Raw genomic sequence first — 22,935 nt, forward strand, 5'->3', positions numbered from 1 at the left:
TTATTGTTAAAAAAGGTGTTGTCAAATAGGTTCTGACTCATGGCGATCCTATGTACAAGAGAATGAAACACTGCCTGGCCTCGCACCATCTTCACAATTGTTGCCATAACAATGAGTGAGCCCATTGTTGCAGCCACTGTGTCAATCCACCTTGTTGAGGGGTCTTTCTCTCTTTCGCTGACCCTTTACTTTACCAGGCATGATGTCCTTCTCCAGGGACTGATACCTCCTGATAACATGTCCAAAGTACATGAAACAAAGTCTTGCCATCCTTGTTTCTAAAGAGCATTCTGGCTGTACTTCTTTCAAGACAGATTTGTTTGTTCCTCTGGCAGTCCATGGTATAGTCAATATTCTTTGTCAACACCATAATTCAAATGCATCAACTCTTCTTTGGTCTTCCTTATTGTCCAGCTTTCCCATGCATATGAGGGAATTGAAAATACCATGGCTTGGATCAGGTATAACTTAGTCCTGAAAGTGACACTGTTGCTTTCTAACACTTTAAGGAAGTATTTTGCTAAAGATTTGCCCAATGTAATACGTCATTTGATTTCCTCACTGCTGCTTTCATGGGCATTGATTGTAGGTCCAAGTAAAATGAAATCCTTGACAACTGTAATCTTTTCTCTGGTTATCATGATGTTGCTAACTGGTCTAGTTGTGAAGATTTTTGTTTTCTTTATGCTGAAGTGTAATCCATATTGAAGGCTGTAGTCTTTGATTTTCATCAGTAAGTGCTTCAAGGCCTCTTCGATGAATCCTGTCCACCATGGGTGACCCTACTGGAATTTAAAATACTGATGGTATAGCATCCAGCAACACAGTAACATGCGAATCACCACAATACGACAAATGGACAGATGAGCTGTCGTCATGTCAACTAGAACGGCTAAATTTTTAAAAAGACTAATAACACCAACTGTTGGTGGGAATATGGAGAAACTTCGTCATTTATTGCTGCTAGATAACAGTGCATATTATAATTAAAGCTGCTATGAACATTGTTGTAGAGGTGTTTCCTGTGGTCATATATTTTATTTTTCCTAAATTCTTACAAGTGGTCTTAATAGGTCACAGAGCAGATGTATAACTTTATACGAAACTGTAAAACTATTTCTCAGTATTATCTAGGAGCAGTACATGACAGATTGTTTTTCCATGTTGTCACCAACAATTGGTATTATTGGTCTTTTTAAAATTTATCCACTATGCTTGGTGTGACCAGCATTCGTCTGTCAGTTGTTGTACTATGGCAGCTTGCATGTTGCTGTGATGCCAATGGTATTTCAAATACCATCAGGATCACCCATGGTGAACCAGTTTCAGCAGAGCTTCCAGACTAAGACAGACTAGGAAGAAGGACCTGGTGATCTACTTCTAAAAAAAAATTGACCAGTGAAAATCTTACGAATAGCTGCAGACACTGTCTGATATAGTGCCAGAAGATGAGCCCCTCTGGTTGGAAAAAAAAAAAAAAAAAAGGTTGGAAGACACTCAAAATACGGCTGGGGAAGAGCTGCCTCCTCAAAGTAGAGTTGACCTTTATGACGTGGATGAAATCAAGCTTCCAGGACTTTCATTTGCTGATGTGGGATGACTCAAAAATGAAAAGAAACAGCTGCAAACATCCATTAATGATCAGAACATGGAATGTACTAAGTAAGAATCTAGGAAAACTGGAAGTCATCAAAAATAAAATGGAACACATAAACATCAATATCCTAGGCATCAGTGAGCTGAAATGGACTGGTACTGGCTGTCCTGAATCAGACAATCTTATGGTCTAGTATGCCGGGAATGATCCATTGAAGAGGAATGGTGTCAAGTTCATCATCAAAAAGAACGTTTCAAGATATATCCTGAAGTACAATGCTGTCTGTGAAAGGATAATATCCATATGCCTACAAGGAAGACCAGTTAATATGACTATTATTCAAATGTATGCACCAAACACTAACGCCAAAGATGAATTGAAGATTTTTACCAACTTCTGCAGTACGAAATTGATCAAACAAGCAATCAAGATGCATTGATAATTACTGGTGATTGGAATGCCAAAGTCTGAAACAAAGAGGAATCTGTAGTTGGAAAATATGGTCTTGGTGACAGAAATGATACTTGTGATTACATTTTGCAAGACCAACAACTTTGTCATTACAAATACCTTTTTTCAACAACATAAACAGTGATTCTACATTTGGACCTCACTGGATGGAATACACAGTAATCAAACTGACTACACCTGTGGAAAAAGATGACGGAGAAGATCAATATCATCGGTCAGAACAAGGCCAGGGACTGACTGCAGAACAGATCATCTATTGCTCATATGCAAGCTCAAGTTGAAGCTGAAGAAAATTAAAACAAGTCCACAAGAGTCAAAGTATGGCCTTGAGTATATTCCACCTGAATTTAGAGATCACCTCAAGAACAGACTTGACCCATTGAACACTAATGATTGAAGACCCCATGAATGGTTGGATGACTTCAAGGACATCACACACGAAAAATGGAAAAAGTCATTAAAAGACAGGAAAGAAAGAAAAGTCCAAAATGGATGTCAGAAAAGACTCTGAAACTTGCTCTTGAACATAGAGTAGCTAAAGCGTATGAAGAAATGAAGAAGTAAAAGAGCTGAATGGCAGATTTCAAAGGGTGGCTCGAGGAGACAAAGTAAAGTATTATAACGAAATGTGCAAAGACCTGGAGTTAGAAAACCAAAAGAGAAGAACACGCTTGGCATTTCTCAAGCTGAAAGAGCTGAAGAAAAAGTTCAACCATTTAATTGCAATAGCGAAGGATTTATGGGCAAAAAAATGAGCTACGCAGGAAACATCAAAAGAAGGTGGTAGGAATACACAGTTACTGTACCAAAAAGAACTGGTCAATGCTCAACCATTTCAGGAGGTAGCATATGTTCAAGAACCGACGGTGCTGAAGGGAGAAGTCCAAGCTGCACTGAAGGCACTGGCGAAAAAACAAAGCTCCAGGAATTGCTGGAATACCAATTCAGATGTTTCAACAAACGGATGCAGTGCTGGAGGTGCTCACTGAGATACATACTTTAAATCAAAGGAGGTGAACAGGCAGTTACATAAAGCTGAATTATCTTTGTCGATACCACAGTTGTTGCTGCTGTTGTTTTAAAATCTGAGTTACACTCAATAGTCATTCTAAAAAATTCAAACTCCCTAGGCAAATTTTAGCTAATCCCATTAATACTGATAACTGAACATCATGAATATCAGATTAAAAAGTTCTGGAATTCCTGTTTTTTCCCAGTTCTGAGCTCCTTTTTTTTCTTTTTTCTTTTATTATTGTACTTTAGATGAAGGCTTATAGAACAAGCTAGCTTCTCATTAAAAGGTTAGTACACATGCTGTTTTGTGACACTGATTACCAGCCCCATGACATGTCAACACTCTCCCTTCTCCACCTTGGGTTCCCTATTACCAGCTTTCCTGTCCCCTCCTGCCTTCTTGTCCTTGCCCCTGGGCTGGTGTGCTCCTTTAGTCTCATTTTGTTTTATGGGCCTGTCTAATCTTTGGCTGAAGAGTGAACCTCAAGTGTGACTTCATTACTGAACTAAAAGGGTGTCCAGGGCCATACTCTCAGGGTTTCTCCAGTCTCTGTCAGGCCAGTAAGTCTGGGTTTTTTTGGTGAGTTGGAATTTTCTTCTACATTTTTCTGCATTCTGTCTAGGACCCTCTTTTGTGATCCCTGTCAGAGCAGTCAATGGTGGAAGCTGGGCACCATCTAGTTGTACTGGATTCGGTCTGGTGGAGGCTGTGGTCGTTGTGGTCCATTAGTCCTTTGGACTAATCTTTCCCTTGTACCTTTAGTTTTCTTCATTCTCTCTTGCTCCCGAAGGGGTGAGGGCTGTGGAATATCTTAGATGGCCGCTCACAGGCTTTTAAGACCCCAGACGCTACTCACCAAAGTAGAATGTAGAACATTTTCTTTATAAACTATGTTATGGCAATTGAGCTAGATGTTCCCTGAGGCCATGGTCCCCACAGCCCTCAGTCCAGTAATTCAGTCCCTCAGGGAGTTTGGATATGTCTATGGAGTTTACATGAGCTTGTCTTGTACAAACTGTGCTGGCTTCCCCAGAAATATACTCATTTTTTATAATAATAATTCAACTCATCATAGTTGGATTTCAATTTTTAAATTAAGACCGAGCTTCCTTAATGATCAGTTCAATAAACACACATTTAAATTAATATTTTGCTTCATGAAAGGCATTTTGAGATTTGGTTATTTCAATAACCAAAAATTTAATTCTGTACCTTCCTACTACATAGATTTAAAAAAAAGATTAGACGGGGGAGAATTTCGAATACTAGTTTTCCCAAAATCATATGGCAGTTCATGCTGAATTAAAGGGAATGGAGTTGTAAATCTAAGAGGAACTGTTGTTATAGTAGTTGAGAGGCAGATGATTAAATGAAAGCAGAATTGGGAATGTGTGCAATACTACGGTCAACACAGGTTTTCCCTGCTATCAGAAGACAGAGCATTCCTATGAAACCTTTCGAAAGATGGAATGGCATAAAGTGAAAAAGCAATTATCATTAACTCATATGGGAAAAAAATTTGAGCATTCCCAGACCCAAAAAGTAACCTACCAAATAACACATAAGACCTAAAATAACACCAGAAAACACTAACATATACTAAAAGCAGAAACCCTGGTGGTGTAGTGGTTAAGTGCTACATCTGTGAACCAAAGGGTCGGCAGTTCAAATCTGCCAGGCGCTCCTTGGAAACTCTATGGGGTGGTTCTACTCTGTCCTATAGGGTCGCTATGAGTGGGAATTGACTCGACAGCACTGGGTTTGTTTTTTTTGGTATAGTAAAAGCTGAGATGCTGAGTATAGTTCCCAGGGAAGGAGCTTGGTGACATCACTCTCAATGCTCAGGGTGTGTTGCCTCTTTAATGGCTCACTACTAAACAAACGCTGAATGCTCTTTCTGCTCTTAGCTTTTTTCATAAAAGTGACAATTCTCTTTGGATTTCTTTCAGTTAGCTAAAATAGGAACTACTGTAGGTCTTTCGTAAAAGTGAAGTGGTGTTACCCCTACAACTTGAACAAATAGAAAGAGAGCAACAAAAGAAACCCTCAGGCACCAGAAGAAAACAAATAATAAAAATTAGAGCTGAACTAAATGAAATAGAAAACAGAAAGACAATTGAAAGAATTAACAAGATCAAAAGCTGGTTTTTAGAAAAAAATCAACAAAATTGATAAACCACTGGCCAAACTGACAAAAGAAAAACAGGAGAGGAAGCAAAAAACCCAAATAAGAAGTGAGATGGGTGATATTACAACAGACCCAGCTGAAATTAAAAGAATCATATCAGATTACTATGAAAAACCATACTCAAACAAATTTGAAAACCTAGAAGAAATGGATGAATTCCTAGAAACACACTATCTACCTAAACGAACACAAACAGAGGTAGAACAACTAAATAGACCCATAACAAAAGAAGAGATTGAAAAGGTAATCAAAAAACTCCCAACAAAAAAAAAGCCCTGGTCCGGACAGCTTCACTGCAGAGTTCTACCAAACTTTCAGAGAAGAGTTAACACCACTACTGCTAAAGGTATTTCAGAGCATAGAAAAGCACGGAATACTACCAAACTCATTCTATGAAGCCACCATAGCCCTGATACCAAAACCAGGTAAAGACACCACAAGAAAAGAAAATTACAGACCTATATCCCTCATCAATGTAGATGCAAAAATCCTCAACAAAATTCTAGCCAACAGAATTCAACAACATATCAAAAAAATAATTCACCATGACCAAGTCGGATTCATACCAGGTATGCAGGGATGATTCAACACTAGAAAGACAGTCAATGTAATCCACCACATAAATAAAACAAAAGACAAGAATCACAAAATTTTATCAACTGATGCAGAAAAGGCATTTGACAAAGTTCAACATTCATGACAAAAACTCTCAGCAAAATAGGAATAGAAGGAAAATTTCTCAATATATTGAAAGGCATTTATACAAAGCCAACAGCCAACATCACCCTAAATGGAGAGAGCCTGAAAACATTCCCATTGAGATCAGGAACTAGACAAGCATGTCCTTTACCACCACTCTTATTCAACATTGTGCTGGAAGTCCTAGCTAGAGAAATTAGGCTAAAGAAATAAAGGGCATCCAGACTGGCAAGGAAGAAGCAAAAGTATCTCTATTTGCAGATGACATGATCTTATACACAGAAAACCCTAAGGAATCCTCAAGAAAACTACTGAAACTAATAGGAGTTCAGCAGAGTGTTGGGATACAAGATAAACATACAAAAATCAGTTGGATTCCTCTATACCAACAAAAAGAACATTGAAGAAGAAATCACCAAATCAATGCCATTTACAGTAGCCCCCCAAAAGATAAAATACTTGGGAATAAATCTTACCAGAGATGTAAAAGACTTATACAAAGAAAACTACAGTACACTTCTGCAAGAAACCAAAGGAGACTCACGTAAGTGGAAGAACATTCCTTGCTCTTGGATAGGAAGACTTAACATTATAAAAATGTCTATTCTTCCAAAGGCAATCTATATATTTAATGCAATTCCGATCAAAATCCCAAGGACATTCTTTAATGCGATGGAGAAACAAATCACCAATTTCATATGAAAAGGAAAGAGGTCCCGGATAAATAAGGCATTACTGAAAAAGAAGAAGAAAGTGGGAGACCTTGCTCTACCTGATTTTAGAACTTATTATACCGCCACAGTAGTCAAAACAGCCTGGTACTGATACAACAACAGATACATGGACCAATGGAACAGAATTGAGAATCCAGACATAAATCCACCCACATATGAGCAGTTGATATTTGACAAAGGCCCCAAAGCAGTTAAATGGGGAAAAGACAGTCTTTTTAACAAATGGTGCTAGAATAACTGGATCCCATTGAAAAACTGGATATCCATCTGCAAAAAAATGAAACAAGACCCATACCTCACTCCATGCACAAAAACTAACTCAAACTGGATCAAAGACCTAAATATAAAATCTAAAATGATTATGATCATGGAAAAAAAAATAGGGACAATGTTACCCAGTGCACCCTAATACATGGCATAAACAGTATACAAAACATTATAAGGAATGTAGAAGAAAAACTAGATAACTGGGGGCTCCTAAAAATCAAACACCTATGCTCATCCAAAGACTTCACCAAAAGAGTAAAAAGACTACCTACAGACTGGGAAAAAGTTTTTAGCTATGACATTTCTGATCAGCGCCTGATCTCTAAAATCTACATGATATTGCAAAAACTGAACTACAAAAAGACAACCCAATTAAAAAATGGGCAAAAGATATGAATAGACACTTCACTAAAGAAGACATTCAGGTAGCTAACATACATGAGGAAATGTTCACGATCATTAGCCATTAGAGAAATGCAGGTGAGAACTACAATGAGATTTCATCTCACTCCAACAAGGCTGGCATTAATCCAAAAAACACAAAATAATAAATGTTGGAGAGGTCGTGGAGAGACTGGAACACTTATACACTGCTGGTAGGAATGTAAAATGGTACAACCACTTTGGAAATCGATTTGGTGCTTCCTTAAAAAGCTAGAAATAGAACTACCACACGATCCAGCAATTCCACTCCTTGGAATATATCCTACAGAAATAAGAGCCTTTACATGAACAGATATATGCACACCCATGTTTATCACAGCACTGTTTACAATAGCAAAAGCATGGAAGCAACCAAGGTGCCCATCAATGGATGGATGGATAAATAAATTATGGTATATTCACACAATGGAATACTATGCATTGATAAAGAACAGTGATGAATCTGTGAAACATTTCATAACATGGAGGAACCTGGAAGGCATTTTGCTAAGTGAAATTAGTCAGTTGCAAAAGGACAAATATTGTATAAGACCACTATTCTAAGATTTGAGAAATAGTTTAAACTGAGAAGAAAGCATTCTTTCGTGGTTACGAGGAGGGGAGGGAGGGAGGGTGGGAGAGGGGCATTCACTAATTAGACAGTAGATAAGAACTACTTTAGGTGAGGGAAAGACAGCACACAATACAGGGGAGGTCAGCACAATTGGACTAAACCAAAAGCAAAGAAGTTTCCTGAAGAAACTGAATGCTTTGAAGGCCAGCATAGCAGGGGCAGGGGTCTGGGGACCATGGTTTCAGGGGATATCTAAGTCAATTGGCATAATAAAATCTATTAAGAAAACATTGTGGATCCCACTTTGAGGAGTGGCATCTGGGGTCTTAAACACTAGCAAGCAGCCATCTAAGATGCATCAATTGGTCTCAACCCACCTGGATCAAAGGAGAATGAAGAACACCAAGGACACAAGGTAATTACGAGTCCAAGAGACAGAAAGGGCCACATGAACCAGTGACTACATCATACTGAGACCAGAAGAACTAGATGGTGCCCGGCTACAACCTATGACGGCCCTGACAGGGAACACAACAGAGAACCCCTGAGGGAGCAGGAGAGCAATGGGATGCAGATCCCAAATTCTCATACGACCAGAGTTAATGGTCTGAATGAGACTAGAAGGACCCCAGTGGTTATGGCCCCCAGACCGTCTTTTGGCCCAGGACAGGAACCATTCCCAAAGCCAACTCTTCAGACATGGATTGGACTGGACAATGGGTTGGAGAGAGATGCTGGTGAGGAGTGAGCTTCTTGGATCAGGTGGACACTTGAGACTCTGTTGGCATCTCCTGCCTGGAGGGGAGATGAGAGGGTGGAGGGGGTTAGAAGTTGGTGAAAAGGACACAAAAAGAGAGAGTGGAGGGAGAGAGCAGGCTGTCTCACTAGGGGGAGAGTAATTGGGAGTGTGTAGCAAGGTGTATATGGGTTTTTATGTGAGAGACTGACTTGACTTGCAAACTTTCACTTAAAGCACAATAAAAATTATTTAAAAAAGTGAAGTGGTGTAAAGCAAACTTTCAAAAAGTGGGGGATACCTGCTGTTATAGATGAAATTGTGTCACTCCACAATATGTGTCAACTTGACTAGGCCACAATTCCCAGTACTGTATGGTTGTCTTCTATTCTGTGATCTAATTTTCCTATGTGTTATAAATCCTAATCTTTGCCTGTGCTTAATGAGGCAAGATTAGCTTATATTAAAGGGTGGGATTAAAAAAACAAAAGGGATGCAAAACCCTTATTTAGGTCACAGCCTTGATCCCTTACCCTTTCTTTCACTAGAATTTCTCCCATTTGTAATGAAAATGTCTACCTTGTGCCTATTCCAACTTTGTACTATGGAAGCGGATAACTTGTATTCTAGATTTCACAGATGAAGAGGATTTTTGTCCCAGGATGGAATATGTCGAAAGTCTTACCCATATTTGATTTAGATGATTTGGAAGATGAGATTTTGGACTTGGAGTTGATTTAAGACTTCTGGTGGGTCTGGGATGATGTGATGGGGTGAATGTGTTCTGCATGTAGGAAGGACATAAATCTGTGGGAACGCGGCAAAGGGTAGAATATTATGGATTGAATTCTGTCCCTTCCAAAATACGTGTTATAAATTCTAACCTCTATACCTGTGACTATAATCCCATTTGGGAATGGGTTTTCTTTGTTATGTTAATAAGACAGTATTTATGTAAGATGTGTCTTATGTCTATCTCTTTTTTGAGATATAAAAGAGATTAAACAAACAAGTGAAGAAGGAGAGATGGGGAAAGATAAAAGCCATGCCACATGAAGATCACCAGGGAGACAAGGAATAGAAGCTGAAGAGACAAGCACCTTCCTTCCTCCAGAGCTGACAGAGACAGAAAGCCTTCCCCTAGAGCCAGCATCCTGAATTCAAACTTCCAGACTTCTAAACCATGAGAAAATAAATTTGTTTGTTAAAGCCACCCACTTGCAGTACTTCTGTCACAGCAGGAACAGGTAAGTAAGACACCAGTGCTCTAAGTTTAAAGATGGCAAGTGGAAGCATAACTTTTTGATTTGCCACACGTAATGGGTTATAATTACTTTGCTCAGTTTTTGCAGACCCACAGATCAGATTAGTTAACTTAGGTGTGTGTATATGTGAGTGTGAGTACACACATGAATTTGTATTTGGAAAATGACCCAGCTTGCAACCTGACAAATGCTGGAAGTATGATTTCAAGAAATCTCACATTTACTTAAAAAGAATTTAATAAATGTCAGGCCACCAATTTCACTAATCTTTAAGAGGCTTAACCTTAAATTCTATTCCATTTTTATGCAGCAAGCAAGAGTATAAATATTGTGTTTATAAATAGAGTATTTGCTTGACAGAAGGACTTAGTGTCTGTTAGTATAAAAGAGGGACTGAGATAGATGCTCATTGCATCATCCTATGATATTACTGTTGGCATCAGAGACTAAAGCTCCCAAAGGGAGAAGATAGATAGGTGTATGGTGATAGTCACCCATTCCCTCTGGGTAAATTTCAGACAGCTAAATTCATCTGTATAGACATTGTAATCTAGCTATATCTTATATGCTTTAAAACTTCTAAGCTGGTTTGAAATGGTAGTGCTACTAAGACTGTGCCAATCTAATTCAATTTTACTTATGGCAACACTAAAATTACCAAAGCATACCCATACTGGTCAACTTTGGGGTGAGAAGAATAAGGAGGAGAATCAGAAACATGCAGAAGGAGGGGAAAAATAAATTTGAGATTAAGTCTTGGTTATGGGTAATACAACCATGGTTTCTTATATTAATATTTATACCAAACAAAAAAACCAAACCTGTTGCCATCAAGTTGATTCCAACTGATAAGAGTAGTATAAATTAAGAAAATGTAGAAAGTCAGGATTGTAGAATAAATTTTAATGCCTGTTGTTTTTGTTAGTTGCTGTCAAGTCGATTCTGACTCACGACCCATGTGTGCAGAGTAGAACTTGCTCCATAGGGTTTTTATGGCTGTGACCTTTCGGAAGCAGATCGCCAGGCCAGTCTTCTGAAGTACCTCTGGGTGGGTACAAACTGGCAACCTTTCAGCTAGTAGTACAGTACTTAATGATTTGTACCACCCAGGGGTTCCTTAATGCCTGTTACTAACAGCCAAATTACTTATGAATAGTAAATCATTTTGTGTTTTGTGTTAATTAAAAAATATATATATATATCTTCAGGATGTATTATGAAGCATTATGAAGTGTGTGTGTATAGAGGGAGGAAGCCCTGGTGGCGTCGTGGTTAAGTGCTACGGCTGCTAGCCAAAAGGTCGACAGCTGGAATCCACCAGGTGCTCCTTGGAAACCCTAGGGAGCAGCTCTGCTCTGTCCTATAGGGTCACCATGAGTCAGAATTGACTCGACAGCAATGGGTTAGTGGGCGTAGAGGGAATAAACAAAATACTGTTTATAACTAATATTCCTAATTTAAAAACAAACAAAATGGCTTATTTTCTTCATTTTTCTAAATCTTTGTGACACAAGAGAAATACTAGGTGGTATAGGCATGCAGGAATATTTTCTTTCTATATGACACATTATTATCTCTGTATTAGAACCAAAAAACAAAAAACCACCAAACCCATAGATGACAAGTTGATTCCAATTCACAGCAACCCTAGAGCGACCCTGTAGGACAGAGTAGAACTGCCCCCATAGGGTTTCCAAGGAGCGCCTGGTACGATGTGTATTATAGTTAACTAACAAAACAAATTGTCTCCATTCTCTGATATTTTGGGAATAAAGCTAAGGAAGTTAATTTATTTGCATTGGTCTATAAAGTTTTCGAATAACAAATAATTTTTAAGATTACAAAGCATAAAATTTTGGGGTGTGATGATACAAAAACAAACTTTAATTCCTTCTTTTTCCGTTTAATTTAAATGTTCCATAAAATAACATAGAGTACAGATTAACATCCCAGAAGTGTGTTTTATGCTATAGTAAATCCATGAGACACTCTAAATAAAAGGTGTCAGGGTCAAATACTTTTGAGAAAAATTGTATTATATCCTGCCCAGAAAATTCACAATATATACCACCAAACCAAACCCGTTGTTGTCAAGTCGATTCTGACTCATAACGACCCTACAGGACAGAGTAGAACTACCCCCACAGTGTTTCCAAGGAGTGCCTGGTAGATTCGAACTACCGACCTTTTGGTTAGCAACCACAGCTCTTAACCACTACGGCATCAGGGTTTCCATCACAATAAATAGTATCACATTAATGATTCTGAGAAATCCAATGGTAAAGACAAACAAAACTTGTTTAACTATTTAATAAGCCTAGTATTTCTCAGTTTATTTGATCACTGAATTTCCGTTCCTTAATAACACTTAAGGCAATCTAATGGAATTAGTCTTCTTGGGATATACTTAGGGAAACACTGCAAATAGCCTCTTTTACTCAATTTCAAAGCTGGCATCCATTCTGCATTCTCTAAAATATGTATTTTAAATAACTAGATGAAAAGAGAAACCTTTATGGGTCAGATAAAAATTTAAAGCCTAACAATGAAAGAATTTCAATAGTACATTTTGGAACATACACTTAATGAAATGCTGACAGTTCTTTTATTGTTCAAGTATTTATATATTTAATGAGTCTCTAGAGCAGACTAACAAGCATTTTTTAGACTTCAAGGTTACAACAAAGGATTTTAAAAAGCTTTTTACAGTACAAAGTATACTAAGCAAAATAAAGTATACTTCCGATGTTGTGCTCTAAGAACCAGATAAATACTGAAATTCTTTTCAATGCCTTCACCTCAAACACATTGTCTAAGATATCCTATTTTATAAAAGCCATGAAAATTCTGTAAATCTTGGGAGGCACGGTATTGTTCCACCTTAAGGCTCAAAAACTTTTAAGACATCTATGGACAACATTCACATATGGAAATGCAGTTTTACAAATTCCGTGTTATCATCTCAATTCTTTATACCACCCTATCCTCTTTTTTTTTTTTTTATCCCCTAGTGCTGTGTAACTGATATACCACAGTAATCATACGCTATATATTAAGGCTCTAGGAGACATACAGGAAATAAATGGACTATAATGACATTTCTATGGTGCGTGACTTTTTAAAAGCCATGCTTCTTAAAACAGATACTGTTCACTAGGGAACTATGAAGGAGACTCTAATAAGTACTTAGAGTAGAATATGATCAGAACCAATTAGTGAGCATTTCTCTTAACAAATAAACAAAATGGTTTATTTTCATCATTTTTCTAAATCGTTACATACAGAATTATACAGATTTTTATTTTACGTTTTAGCCAAAGCCCTCTCTTTAGTAACAAAATTGACTCTTTGGTTTACTCCTGTACCTTATAGTAACTAGAAAGAAATATTAACATATAAAATCAGCACATTTTTTTTTACTTCTCCAATATAATCTGATTATACTGTTAAATAGGAAGAAAATATGATGCCATTGTTGTGATAAGATCTCACAGACCTATGAAATACAGCTACAGATTGTAGGACTTTTTAATATATACACATTTTAAAAAATCTTAAAACAATCATTTGTCCTCAGTTATTTTCTTTAAAACATCTGGGTGATGTGTAAGGTTCCTTCTACAGGAAAAATTCTACTCTTCTCTGAGCTTGGCCTTAAGAGTACAAATATGAATATGAGTACAGTGTAGGGTCTGATTCCTCACAATGTTTACAACTTGAATATATCAAATTTAAAACAGATATAAGTTACATGGAACTTAAAAAAAGCTGATTCTGATAGTGTCAACTGACAGTAGAATAGCTCAATAGCTTAAAAAGTTTCTTTAGAAAAGAGAAGCAAATGATATTATAAAATTATGGAAAACTCTTTCCATAAATCTTTTGGGTACCACAGTGAATAAGAGGTTTGTCTCAAAGCCAGACCACTGCGGTGCACAACTCTAGAGGCACTCTCCAACGTGTCCGACAGAGACGGCACCCTCTGGAATCCCGCATTGTGATGAGGTTACCTGAGGGAAACCAGACTCTCTGTCTCTACCACTTATTAACTGTGGGTTTACCACTTATTTCCCTGTGATACTAGGAGAATTTTTTAACCTCTCTGTGAATCACAATGGTCTGATCCCATTGTGTACGGGGTTACCATGAGTCAGGGACCAACTTGATGGCAGCCACAACAACATACCTTCAGTTTCTCATTTATAAAATGAAGATAATACTAAGGATACATATCATAACCCTCTTAACAGAGTATGTCTTAAAACCACATGGTAATTACGAGGTTTTTTTTTTTTTTTTTTTGGTTTTGCTATACATTTAACCACTATCTCAAAATTATCATTCACCTATTATTTCAAAAAAGTATTTATGAAGTACCTTCTACATTTCAGGCAGTGTTCTAAGCATTAAGGACATGGATGTGAACAACAGATTTAAAACCCTGGCTCTCATGTAGCTTAGGTTTTAACTCTGGAGAGAAATATATAACAAAATATATAATATATGGCCAGTGGAAACAAATGATATGAAGATAAATAAAGCAGCTAAAAGGACTAGAGAATGTCAGGCTCTGTGTATGTTTGGGGCGTCTGTTTTAACTATGTTGGTCAGAACAGGTTGCTGTGATAAGGTGACATTTGAGCAGAGACCCACATGAAGTCAGGGCAAGAGCCTCGTGAAAATATCTGTGGAATGTGTTTTGGGGCGGGGAACTAGCAAGCGCTAAGGCCCTGAGGCAGAACCTGCTGGCATGTCCCAGGAAAGCAAAGAGGCTAGTGTGGCTGAAGGAGGACTGCACAGGGAAGATTACAATAGGAGATGAGATCAGAGGTGGCATGGTGGTGTGGGCAGATCAGGCAGGGCCTTGCAGTCCACAGCAGGATTTGGGGTTATATTCTGGCTGAGATGGGAAGTATCAAAGGGTTCTCAACAGAATAGTGATATGCTATGATTTGCATTTTTTAAAACATCACACTGGCTGCTATGTAGAGAATGTACCTGGGGTATGCGGGAACATACTATAGACTCAGAAAACATGACAGGCATTACAGATTGTGGCACACTACTTGTAATTTAAGTAACTTTTCCAAACTCATTCCAGGATTTATTCTAAGACATTTGAAGATGTCTCTTCTTTCAGCCCAAGTTAAATTTACAAAGCAACAAGCTTTAGAAAGTAAAAGGCCCTGTCAAAATGAAAGGTTGATGACTAATTATCAAAACTGTTCCATCTGGTTTTTAATCCAGGTGAATCAACAACTCTGTACAAGTTGGTTTGCTGGGTCCCTTGGTCTCAGACAGCAGAAATGTGTTAACAAAATTAAAACTAAAAATGGGTACTAAGTGCTACAAGGTATTACATTAAAAAAAAAAAAAAGATAACGGAAAAATTTGGGAACAGATAAAGGTGACAGTTGAACCACATAATGAACATAAGTTAACGTCACTGAACTGCACATGTGAAGAATACAGAAATGGCAACAGTTACATATATACTTACCACAGTACAAAAAAAAATAAATTTTAAGGAGCTTATGGCACTGACTGAAGCACAGCTCATAATATTCAGAACAAATATTTTAAAATCGCAGTGTAAGATTTCTATGTCTGTTGAGCTAGAAATAATACTTTTTCTTAAAAGATTTCTTAAATATTCGTCACATTAGCCAATAGTGGAATAGTGCATGAATATAAATAAGCTTACCTATAAATGGGATGGAAGCCAAGGAATCGCCAGGTGGGCTGGTACTTGAGGCCTTCCTTTCCTCCATTCTTTTTATATGGACCTCTCGGCGCGCGTCATTGGGCAACCAGCAGGTAGTGTCTGACCCGGTCTCTTGGTCATTGACTGCCAGGATGTATGACTGATGCCTCAAAGGCTGTGGTGTTTGGCGACCAGATGGAGGTTTTTCCCTCAGGACAACAGTTTCTTTATTATCTAAAACACCGGATTGCTGAATTTCAGCCTCTTGTACATTTAAATCTTGATTCCTCTGACTGACAGATAATTCAAAATCTGAAGTGCCTGAGTTCTCACTCATCTGAGGGACAAGTTTAACAGAAGCCCCCGGTAAAGAGGGAGATTTCGCAGTCTCCACTTGGGGATCTGGGGCACTTTCAGTTCTTAGCCATGTCTGCTGATTAATTAGACTGTTTTGATGTACATGATTTACTGGTCTTTGGTCTTTGACAGAAGCAGATGAGCTCTGGTTAAATGACGGTTTTGCAACGTAAGTAGAAGGCCCTTTCAGAGAATTGCTTCGAACTTTCACAAGAGGTGACCTGTCTTGTGAAATACCTCGAGCCTGTGACATTCCACAAGTAGTTGGAAAATTTCTGTTTGACTGCAGTGTTTTTAGATCTGGTGGAGTTTTTTTAAACTGAGACACAGGTCCCATTCCTCTGCCACTTATTCGCCTATTATCAGAATTAACAACACTGGGAGCCACAGAAAAGTTTGAACCTCGAAAAGATTTATGAACTTCTTGCTGCCTAGGTCTTTCATAAATACCCCGTCTATCATCTTGTTCAGTAAATCCACTCCATTTATAAGTCTGTTTTCGTTCTCCATTTGAATCAGGGATTTGACTTTCAGGATTGACATTTTCTACGGTTTCATCCTGTCCCCCAATGTAATCCCATGAACGAGTTCTATGATTACTAAAACCAACAGGTGGCGATGTCAGTGCTCCTTGAGATGCACTCCTGGGACAATACTTCATTAGCACAGGGTCCTCCAGTCTTTCCTGGGACACACTGCGCTGCCGTATCTGAACAGACTGGGGCCCTCGGTCATGAGAGGTGCTTCTGCGTCGTACCTGCAAAGTAGTGCGATTCGGTACCCCCTGGTTATAACCTGGTGTGCTCTGGGATGCTGCTCTTAAACTATCTAATCTCTCTTTAATTGTCCAACAACCTATGTGCAAACGTCTGTTATCAATATACTCTTTGTAAGTTTTATAGTTTTTCCAGTCTATGTGCTGATGGGAATTTGGAGAATAGTGATTAACAGATACAGAGGGAGAATCCCCAACTTGAGACCTATTGCTTGAGAGTCCTTCTGAATGTCCACTGTAATTTCCAGATTTAAGTAAAATTCCAGAAGGCTCCAATAACCTGGAGCCTGACGTTTGATGAATCAGATGGGCAGTGGGAATTGATGATGGTGATGTAGTTCTTGACACTGGTTTTAAAGGGGTCTGTTCATTTACGCCATACCTCACTTCTTCAGTTCTATGTGAAGGACCTGTATGGTTGTTTCTATTGGATAACAAATCTACAACCTTCTCAGAAGGTACAATGACAGTCCTTACACTTTCATTGCAAACACACACTGCTGTGTTTGACTTTGCAACATCTGTTGGTGATGGAGGCACTTGTATTTCCATTCTATAGGCCCTGCCAGGTTGTGTCAGTACTGGTGTACTGGTTTGCTGTTTGCCCAATGAAGATTCTGGAGGAGATATTTCAGCTGGCTGTGCCATGGCTGAAGGGACAGATGTCAGCCAGGGATAGCAAATTGGTGGAGGTTCAGGAATATTGCGGGCATTGCCACTGTAGGCTACATTGCCTTTCAGGTAGGCATCTTGGGAATATGCCTGAATGGGAATGAGAAAAAGGTGTCATTTAAGAGTCACCAAAAGAAACATAACTGCCATTCTTATAGTTCACTGTGTTACTTTACTGTGCCCTACCTGGTTCCTGAATGATGTTCATTCACTATAGCATGCATGCAAGTACAACATAACAGAACTCCACAAATTTAGAAAGCAGCTAGTCTCACAGAAATCAAATGAATTATCAAATCTGCAATAAATATACATTACAATCACCTGTATTCTCAAAATTCTGAAACCAAATTTTTCCCCAACCAATTGGATATAACCATGTTCCTTCTAAAATTCCCCTCGTTCAAGCTTTATGATACAGTAAGGATTTTCAGCAGTCAACAGGTTAAATGGCTGCCTAATAAATCCCAGAAAAAAAAGATTCTTATCTTTTGCCAGAGACAAGGTGAAAATATTAAAAATCTTAGCCAAACACATTTTTATTTTAAGTACTACTTTATCATAAATTAAATATAATTCATTGAACAGTGTCTTGTCAATTAACCACTACTGAGTGCCTAAAAATAATTCACTTTGATGAATTAAGCACTTCAACAGGTATGCTAAATATTTTGTATTTAAAATAAGAGAGGAATATACATATTTGAGAAATTAGGCATATATACAAAAGGCATAAAAGTATAAAAAACAGGTAATTCAACTTTCTCTACATAATTTGTATTTCTTTTATATTAAGCTAATCCAAATTATATTACATTAATTTATTTGGTCTATTTTAGTTATTATAAGACTTTCCTCTATTACCAACAGGCAGGCACGCAGGCATCAGCTATTTGTGAAATTATCTAGCAATACTTTCAAAAATATAAAAAATAACTAAAATTAAATACAGAGACTCTATGAAACATAGCTAATTAATGCAACACAGGACTGCGTTGGTTCAGCATGAGACAGTTAGGTACCGTATCACATTACATACCCTTCCCAATCAAAAAAAAAAAAAATCAAAACAAGCTTTAATTCAAGACTATCATCCCAGCCTGTCTTTGCATTAGCTTGCCAAGCTCAAGTACAGCCACAATATAACAGCAAAGTACCGCTAAAGGGAGAGGGTAAGACGCTTAAAAAAAATACCAATGCCAGTACGCATTATGCTTTAACACTGAAATACAAGATGCAAAAGAAAACCAAAGATGGAAAAAGGAAAACCATACCTCACAAGCACACTCTGCAAATCAGTAGGATTAACACTCTGAAAGGATTTCTTTAAGAAAACTTACGGTTTTAATAAATTGGCTTGTTACAAATCTCTACAAAACATGACTTAAAAAGCAAGGAAATGGCTACTGTGTATTTCTTACCAGGGCTGTGACATCCTTTGTAAACTGTAGCTAACGGGAAATAGGAAAACATAGTAGAAGCTGCTTACTGATATGAAGACAAAATCATGTTGTCAGATTGATGCTGGAAACAGAAAGCTAAAAATACATCTATACTGATTTCTCCGGAAGGTACCAAGAGAGGTAAAGGGCAGTGAAGCATAAAGAATAACTTCAGTATCCTTCTAAGCATCTTTTTCTCAGGCTTTTATCTGGTTGTTATTTGATTTGTCTGCCGTTCTTGAAAGCAAAATATATCTGGTGACATGCATTCCTAACAGATATTTTCTTCGATAGGCACTACTGCCCGATAATGTGCTACGAAGCTTCCCTTCCACAAGAGCAACATTGATGTCTCTCATTTCCCCTGAGCTTCTTCCATCTCTGCTTCCAGATGACGAAAGGAACACTCTATTATGCATTTAAAATAGTACAACCTCCTCTTTCCCCTGGAAATCAGAGCATAACCACAAGCTGTCAGCTGACTGCAGCTGCCTTTACACTTAGGATTTGTAAAAAAGAAAGATTGTTTTATTAAACAGGTTTCAATAAAAAAAATTAGGACCCTTCAACACTGCACCTTTTGTACTGTTTTAATAGCTTATGAAAATAACTGCTGAATAGATATAAAAAAGACTACTTCCAGGGTAATTCTTATTAACTTACAATAAATATTATAGAATATATAGACTAGCATACATAGATAAGAATTCAGTGAAAAATTAACTAAGTATATAAAAGAATACATGCATGCCATAATATTTTTAAGGCATGAATGCAGTCAGTCAAAACATGCATTTTGGGCGTCTGTATTAACATAACAAGCCTATCTTTTTATTGCTGATTATATCCAGACCAACAGTCATTCATGACATGAAAACTGTGTCTGGATGAGGGAACCAAATGGTACAGCACTTACCATAGCATGCTTTCTGCAATTCTATCAGGTATCACTTTAAAAAAAATGGAGGAGGGGGGATTCCTATGGTGAATGATGTTAGGAAAGGTCAGCTGGCAGGTTTCTTGATTTCTCAAAACCTCTACTGTATTAATGTACACTGTAAAACTCAAAGGGAAGTACAAACTTATTCAGCCATGAAACTCGTTTTTTTTCAGGGGTTTCTAACATTATTAGAATTTCACGGTTTGGGAAATGCTGTTTCCAATGTAATAATTTCATACACACACACATATATATATAAAGATACCTCCTGTATTCTAATTTGGGGAGGAGCATGATTTTCAGTAATAGAAGTATATGACTGGAACTATGAATTACTTGAAAACATTAAATATGTATAGGCATCTCTAAGATAGCAATCCTAAATACTACATCGTCTGTATTAATGGGTCTCAACTTCTGCGTAAGGTTATGGCAACCCGTTGCCGTCAAGTCAATTCAGGAATCCTTAAATGCATACACATGCACCACACATTAACAGTGGACTGACTAAACAGAATGTATTACACAGGGTTGAGATAAATAAAATATGAATTCATTCAAGAGCATTATTGAATTTCCTCACATATTCTCTCAGTTCATAAATACTTAAAAGCTTGTCTATCTTTCTGTCTATCCATCTGTTTATCTGTCCATCTGTCCATCTATCCACCCCCTCACCCACCCACCTACCTACCAACCTACCTAAAGGTTCTTCATCTTCATAAAAAGTTTAGAAACCAATACCATTCCAAATTAGTATCTATGGAAATTGGTAGTTCCTCTAAGGCCCAAGAGGCTTAGTATACATTCACCTGTAAGGTCATGGACTATTCAGGAATAATTCTGGAACTTGTATGGCTATTCTAAGAGCTACGGTACAGACACAAATGAGCTCCCGAATAAGTTCTGGGAAGTAAATTAGGGCTAGACAATATGTATTTTAAGGAATCTCCTTGTCCCACACTAACCTTAAGTGTCCCACTAGGAAACAAACTGTATAGTAAGGGACACTTTTGATTCTTTCTAGAAGGAAAGAATTCACCAGGGCTTGGGCAAACACCGGGGTGGGCATCTGGAATGGATCGTCATATGTAACTCCTTAGGTGATCAATGAACCCATGAATATTGCTTTATATTCTGGGAACAGAACTGCAAACTCTATAACCTGCTCACAGCTGTGCTGGCATTTTTTCTCTTGAGGGTTTGGTCAAAAAGTACTAAATCTTTCATATTAATGTTTTAACTACCCACTGGGGACCACTGAATTGTCAATGAGAACCAATTAAATAGCACAACATATTTCAACAAAGTAATTTGTACTCTTAAAATAAAACAAAAAATGACATCAAAACCATCATGTGTTAATAAGTTTGTCTGAAATGGTGATTTTTTGGTTTAAGTTCAAAAAGCTACTTCACAATGTATAAAAGTGCTTTAATAGCACTGAACACCACTTAAATTTTTCCCAATTGAGTAGCTCTTGAATCTCCCTGAACAGAATATGGTAAAAAAGAATTTAGCCATTTCTTAAAATTTAGTCCTTTTACATAGCACTCTACACTCTTTCTTAAATTCCCTTTACCCTTGTACTTAAGTTTTAAATCTTACAGTAGCTTAGTCATTTAAAAATCTGTATTTTAAAATTAAAGTCATAACTAATGAAAATAGAACAGCGGCAACCCTACAGTGTCTACAGATCCATAAAGTTCTTAAAAAAAAAAAAAGGAAGAAAGTAAGGAAAGAAATATGCCCCACTGAATTCTTTATTTCGAATTAGAATTTAAAGAGTGTATTTAATAAAATTTGAAACAATCTGGGATCTTGATTTTATATGCAGTCCCTAACACTAAATAATCCTTCAGTTCAGTTTTTTAGTACAGTTACAGCAAAAATCACTTTTACCATGTCTTATAATACTTAAACTCTCAAACAGTTAAAAAACAAAAGCAACAAAACAAAAATCTGCAGAATAAATATACTGCTGAGATTAAAATTCCTCCCTACCATTTTATCTTTACAAGGCTGACTGGTTAATGTAATGTGAACACTTATGAGAAAAGCAAAAGTAACAACATGTCTGTCAGTACAGGAAAATGCATGCCAGCCATGCTAACAGTGGAGTATGGGAGGTGAGGGATGGTGTGGATGGGAAGGGAATTTATTTTATTTTATATATCCTTTGACATCATTTGAAATTTTTTTCCACAAGCATGTACTTTTTTATAATTACTCAAAACAGATTTTTAAAAAGGACAAAGTTACTACAACTAACTTGCAAAATATGAAAGAAGGCTTCAAAATGTCCATCCTTTCCTAATTCTAGGCAGGACCATCTTTACCCACACTTGAACAATGGACAATTAATTTTAAATAGGATATTATACTGATTATGAAACATATGAAATGATTGTTTTAAAAGTGTGTCCAACAAATCTAAAGAAAAACTTTGGTTAAATTGCATTTTTAAAGTTATATCTCATACCCATAGTATGGCAAGTAGATTGGAGCTCAGAGTCCAGAGATTCGAGTTAGAATAGCTCCTCTGGCACTAACTAGCAGTGTGACTTATGGTAAACCACTTAGACTCCTCATCTTTACCTAATGCAAGGCTTTATTTAGTCGCAGACCTGCCTAGGTTCAAATTCTACTGCCATCACCTTTGTCCCTATTATACGAGTTGTTTAATCTTGTTTGCTGTGTTTAACACAGAAAGAACAGTACCAAGTAGGCTCAAAATCCCCTGGTCAAAACTTAGATGTGCCCAAGAATCTCCAGAATTGTCAGAGCTAATTAACTTCAAGTTTAATTTTTGATTCCATTGCGTGAAATTCCTAAGAAAATATCTTGGGGTATCCACCAAGAAGAATGCCCAAATCTACTTCTCTTATCATTGTTCTATTGAAGGAAGTATTTTCTTCAGTCAGCATCATTGTTTAGGTGACTTGGTGGGTGGTAGCTATTTCATTTGCACACAGACAAACATTTCACGGGCTAACAAAACCATTTCACTTTTTAAAAAATGAAGGAGGAAATGATTTTTATCTTATAACAATGCCTTAAAATTATGAACCTAAGA

At 37.4% G+C, this 22,935-nt stretch overlaps 1 protein-coding gene across 3 annotated transcripts in view; it reads right to left on the reverse strand.

Moving 5' to 3' along the window:
- The window catches only part of ARHGAP21 (Rho GTPase activating protein 21), a 173,124-nt gene that overhangs the window by 28,566 nt on the left and 121,623 nt on the right, over nt 1-22,935 (reverse strand). For all 3 annotated transcript variants that reach the window (XM_010590673.3, XM_023548861.2, XM_023548863.2), the window contains one exon: nt 15,674-17,567. In XM_010590673.3, coding sequence (XP_010588975.2) covers nt 15,674-17,567 — 1,894 coding nt within the window. The remainder of the gene's footprint in view (nt 1-15,673; nt 17,568-22,935) is intronic.

The sequence above is a fragment of the Loxodonta africana genome, chromosome 4, assembly GCF_030014295.1.
Source record: "Loxodonta africana isolate mLoxAfr1 chromosome 4, mLoxAfr1.hap2, whole genome shotgun sequence".
Lineage (NCBI taxonomy): Eukaryota > Metazoa > Chordata > Mammalia > Proboscidea > Elephantidae > Loxodonta > Loxodonta africana.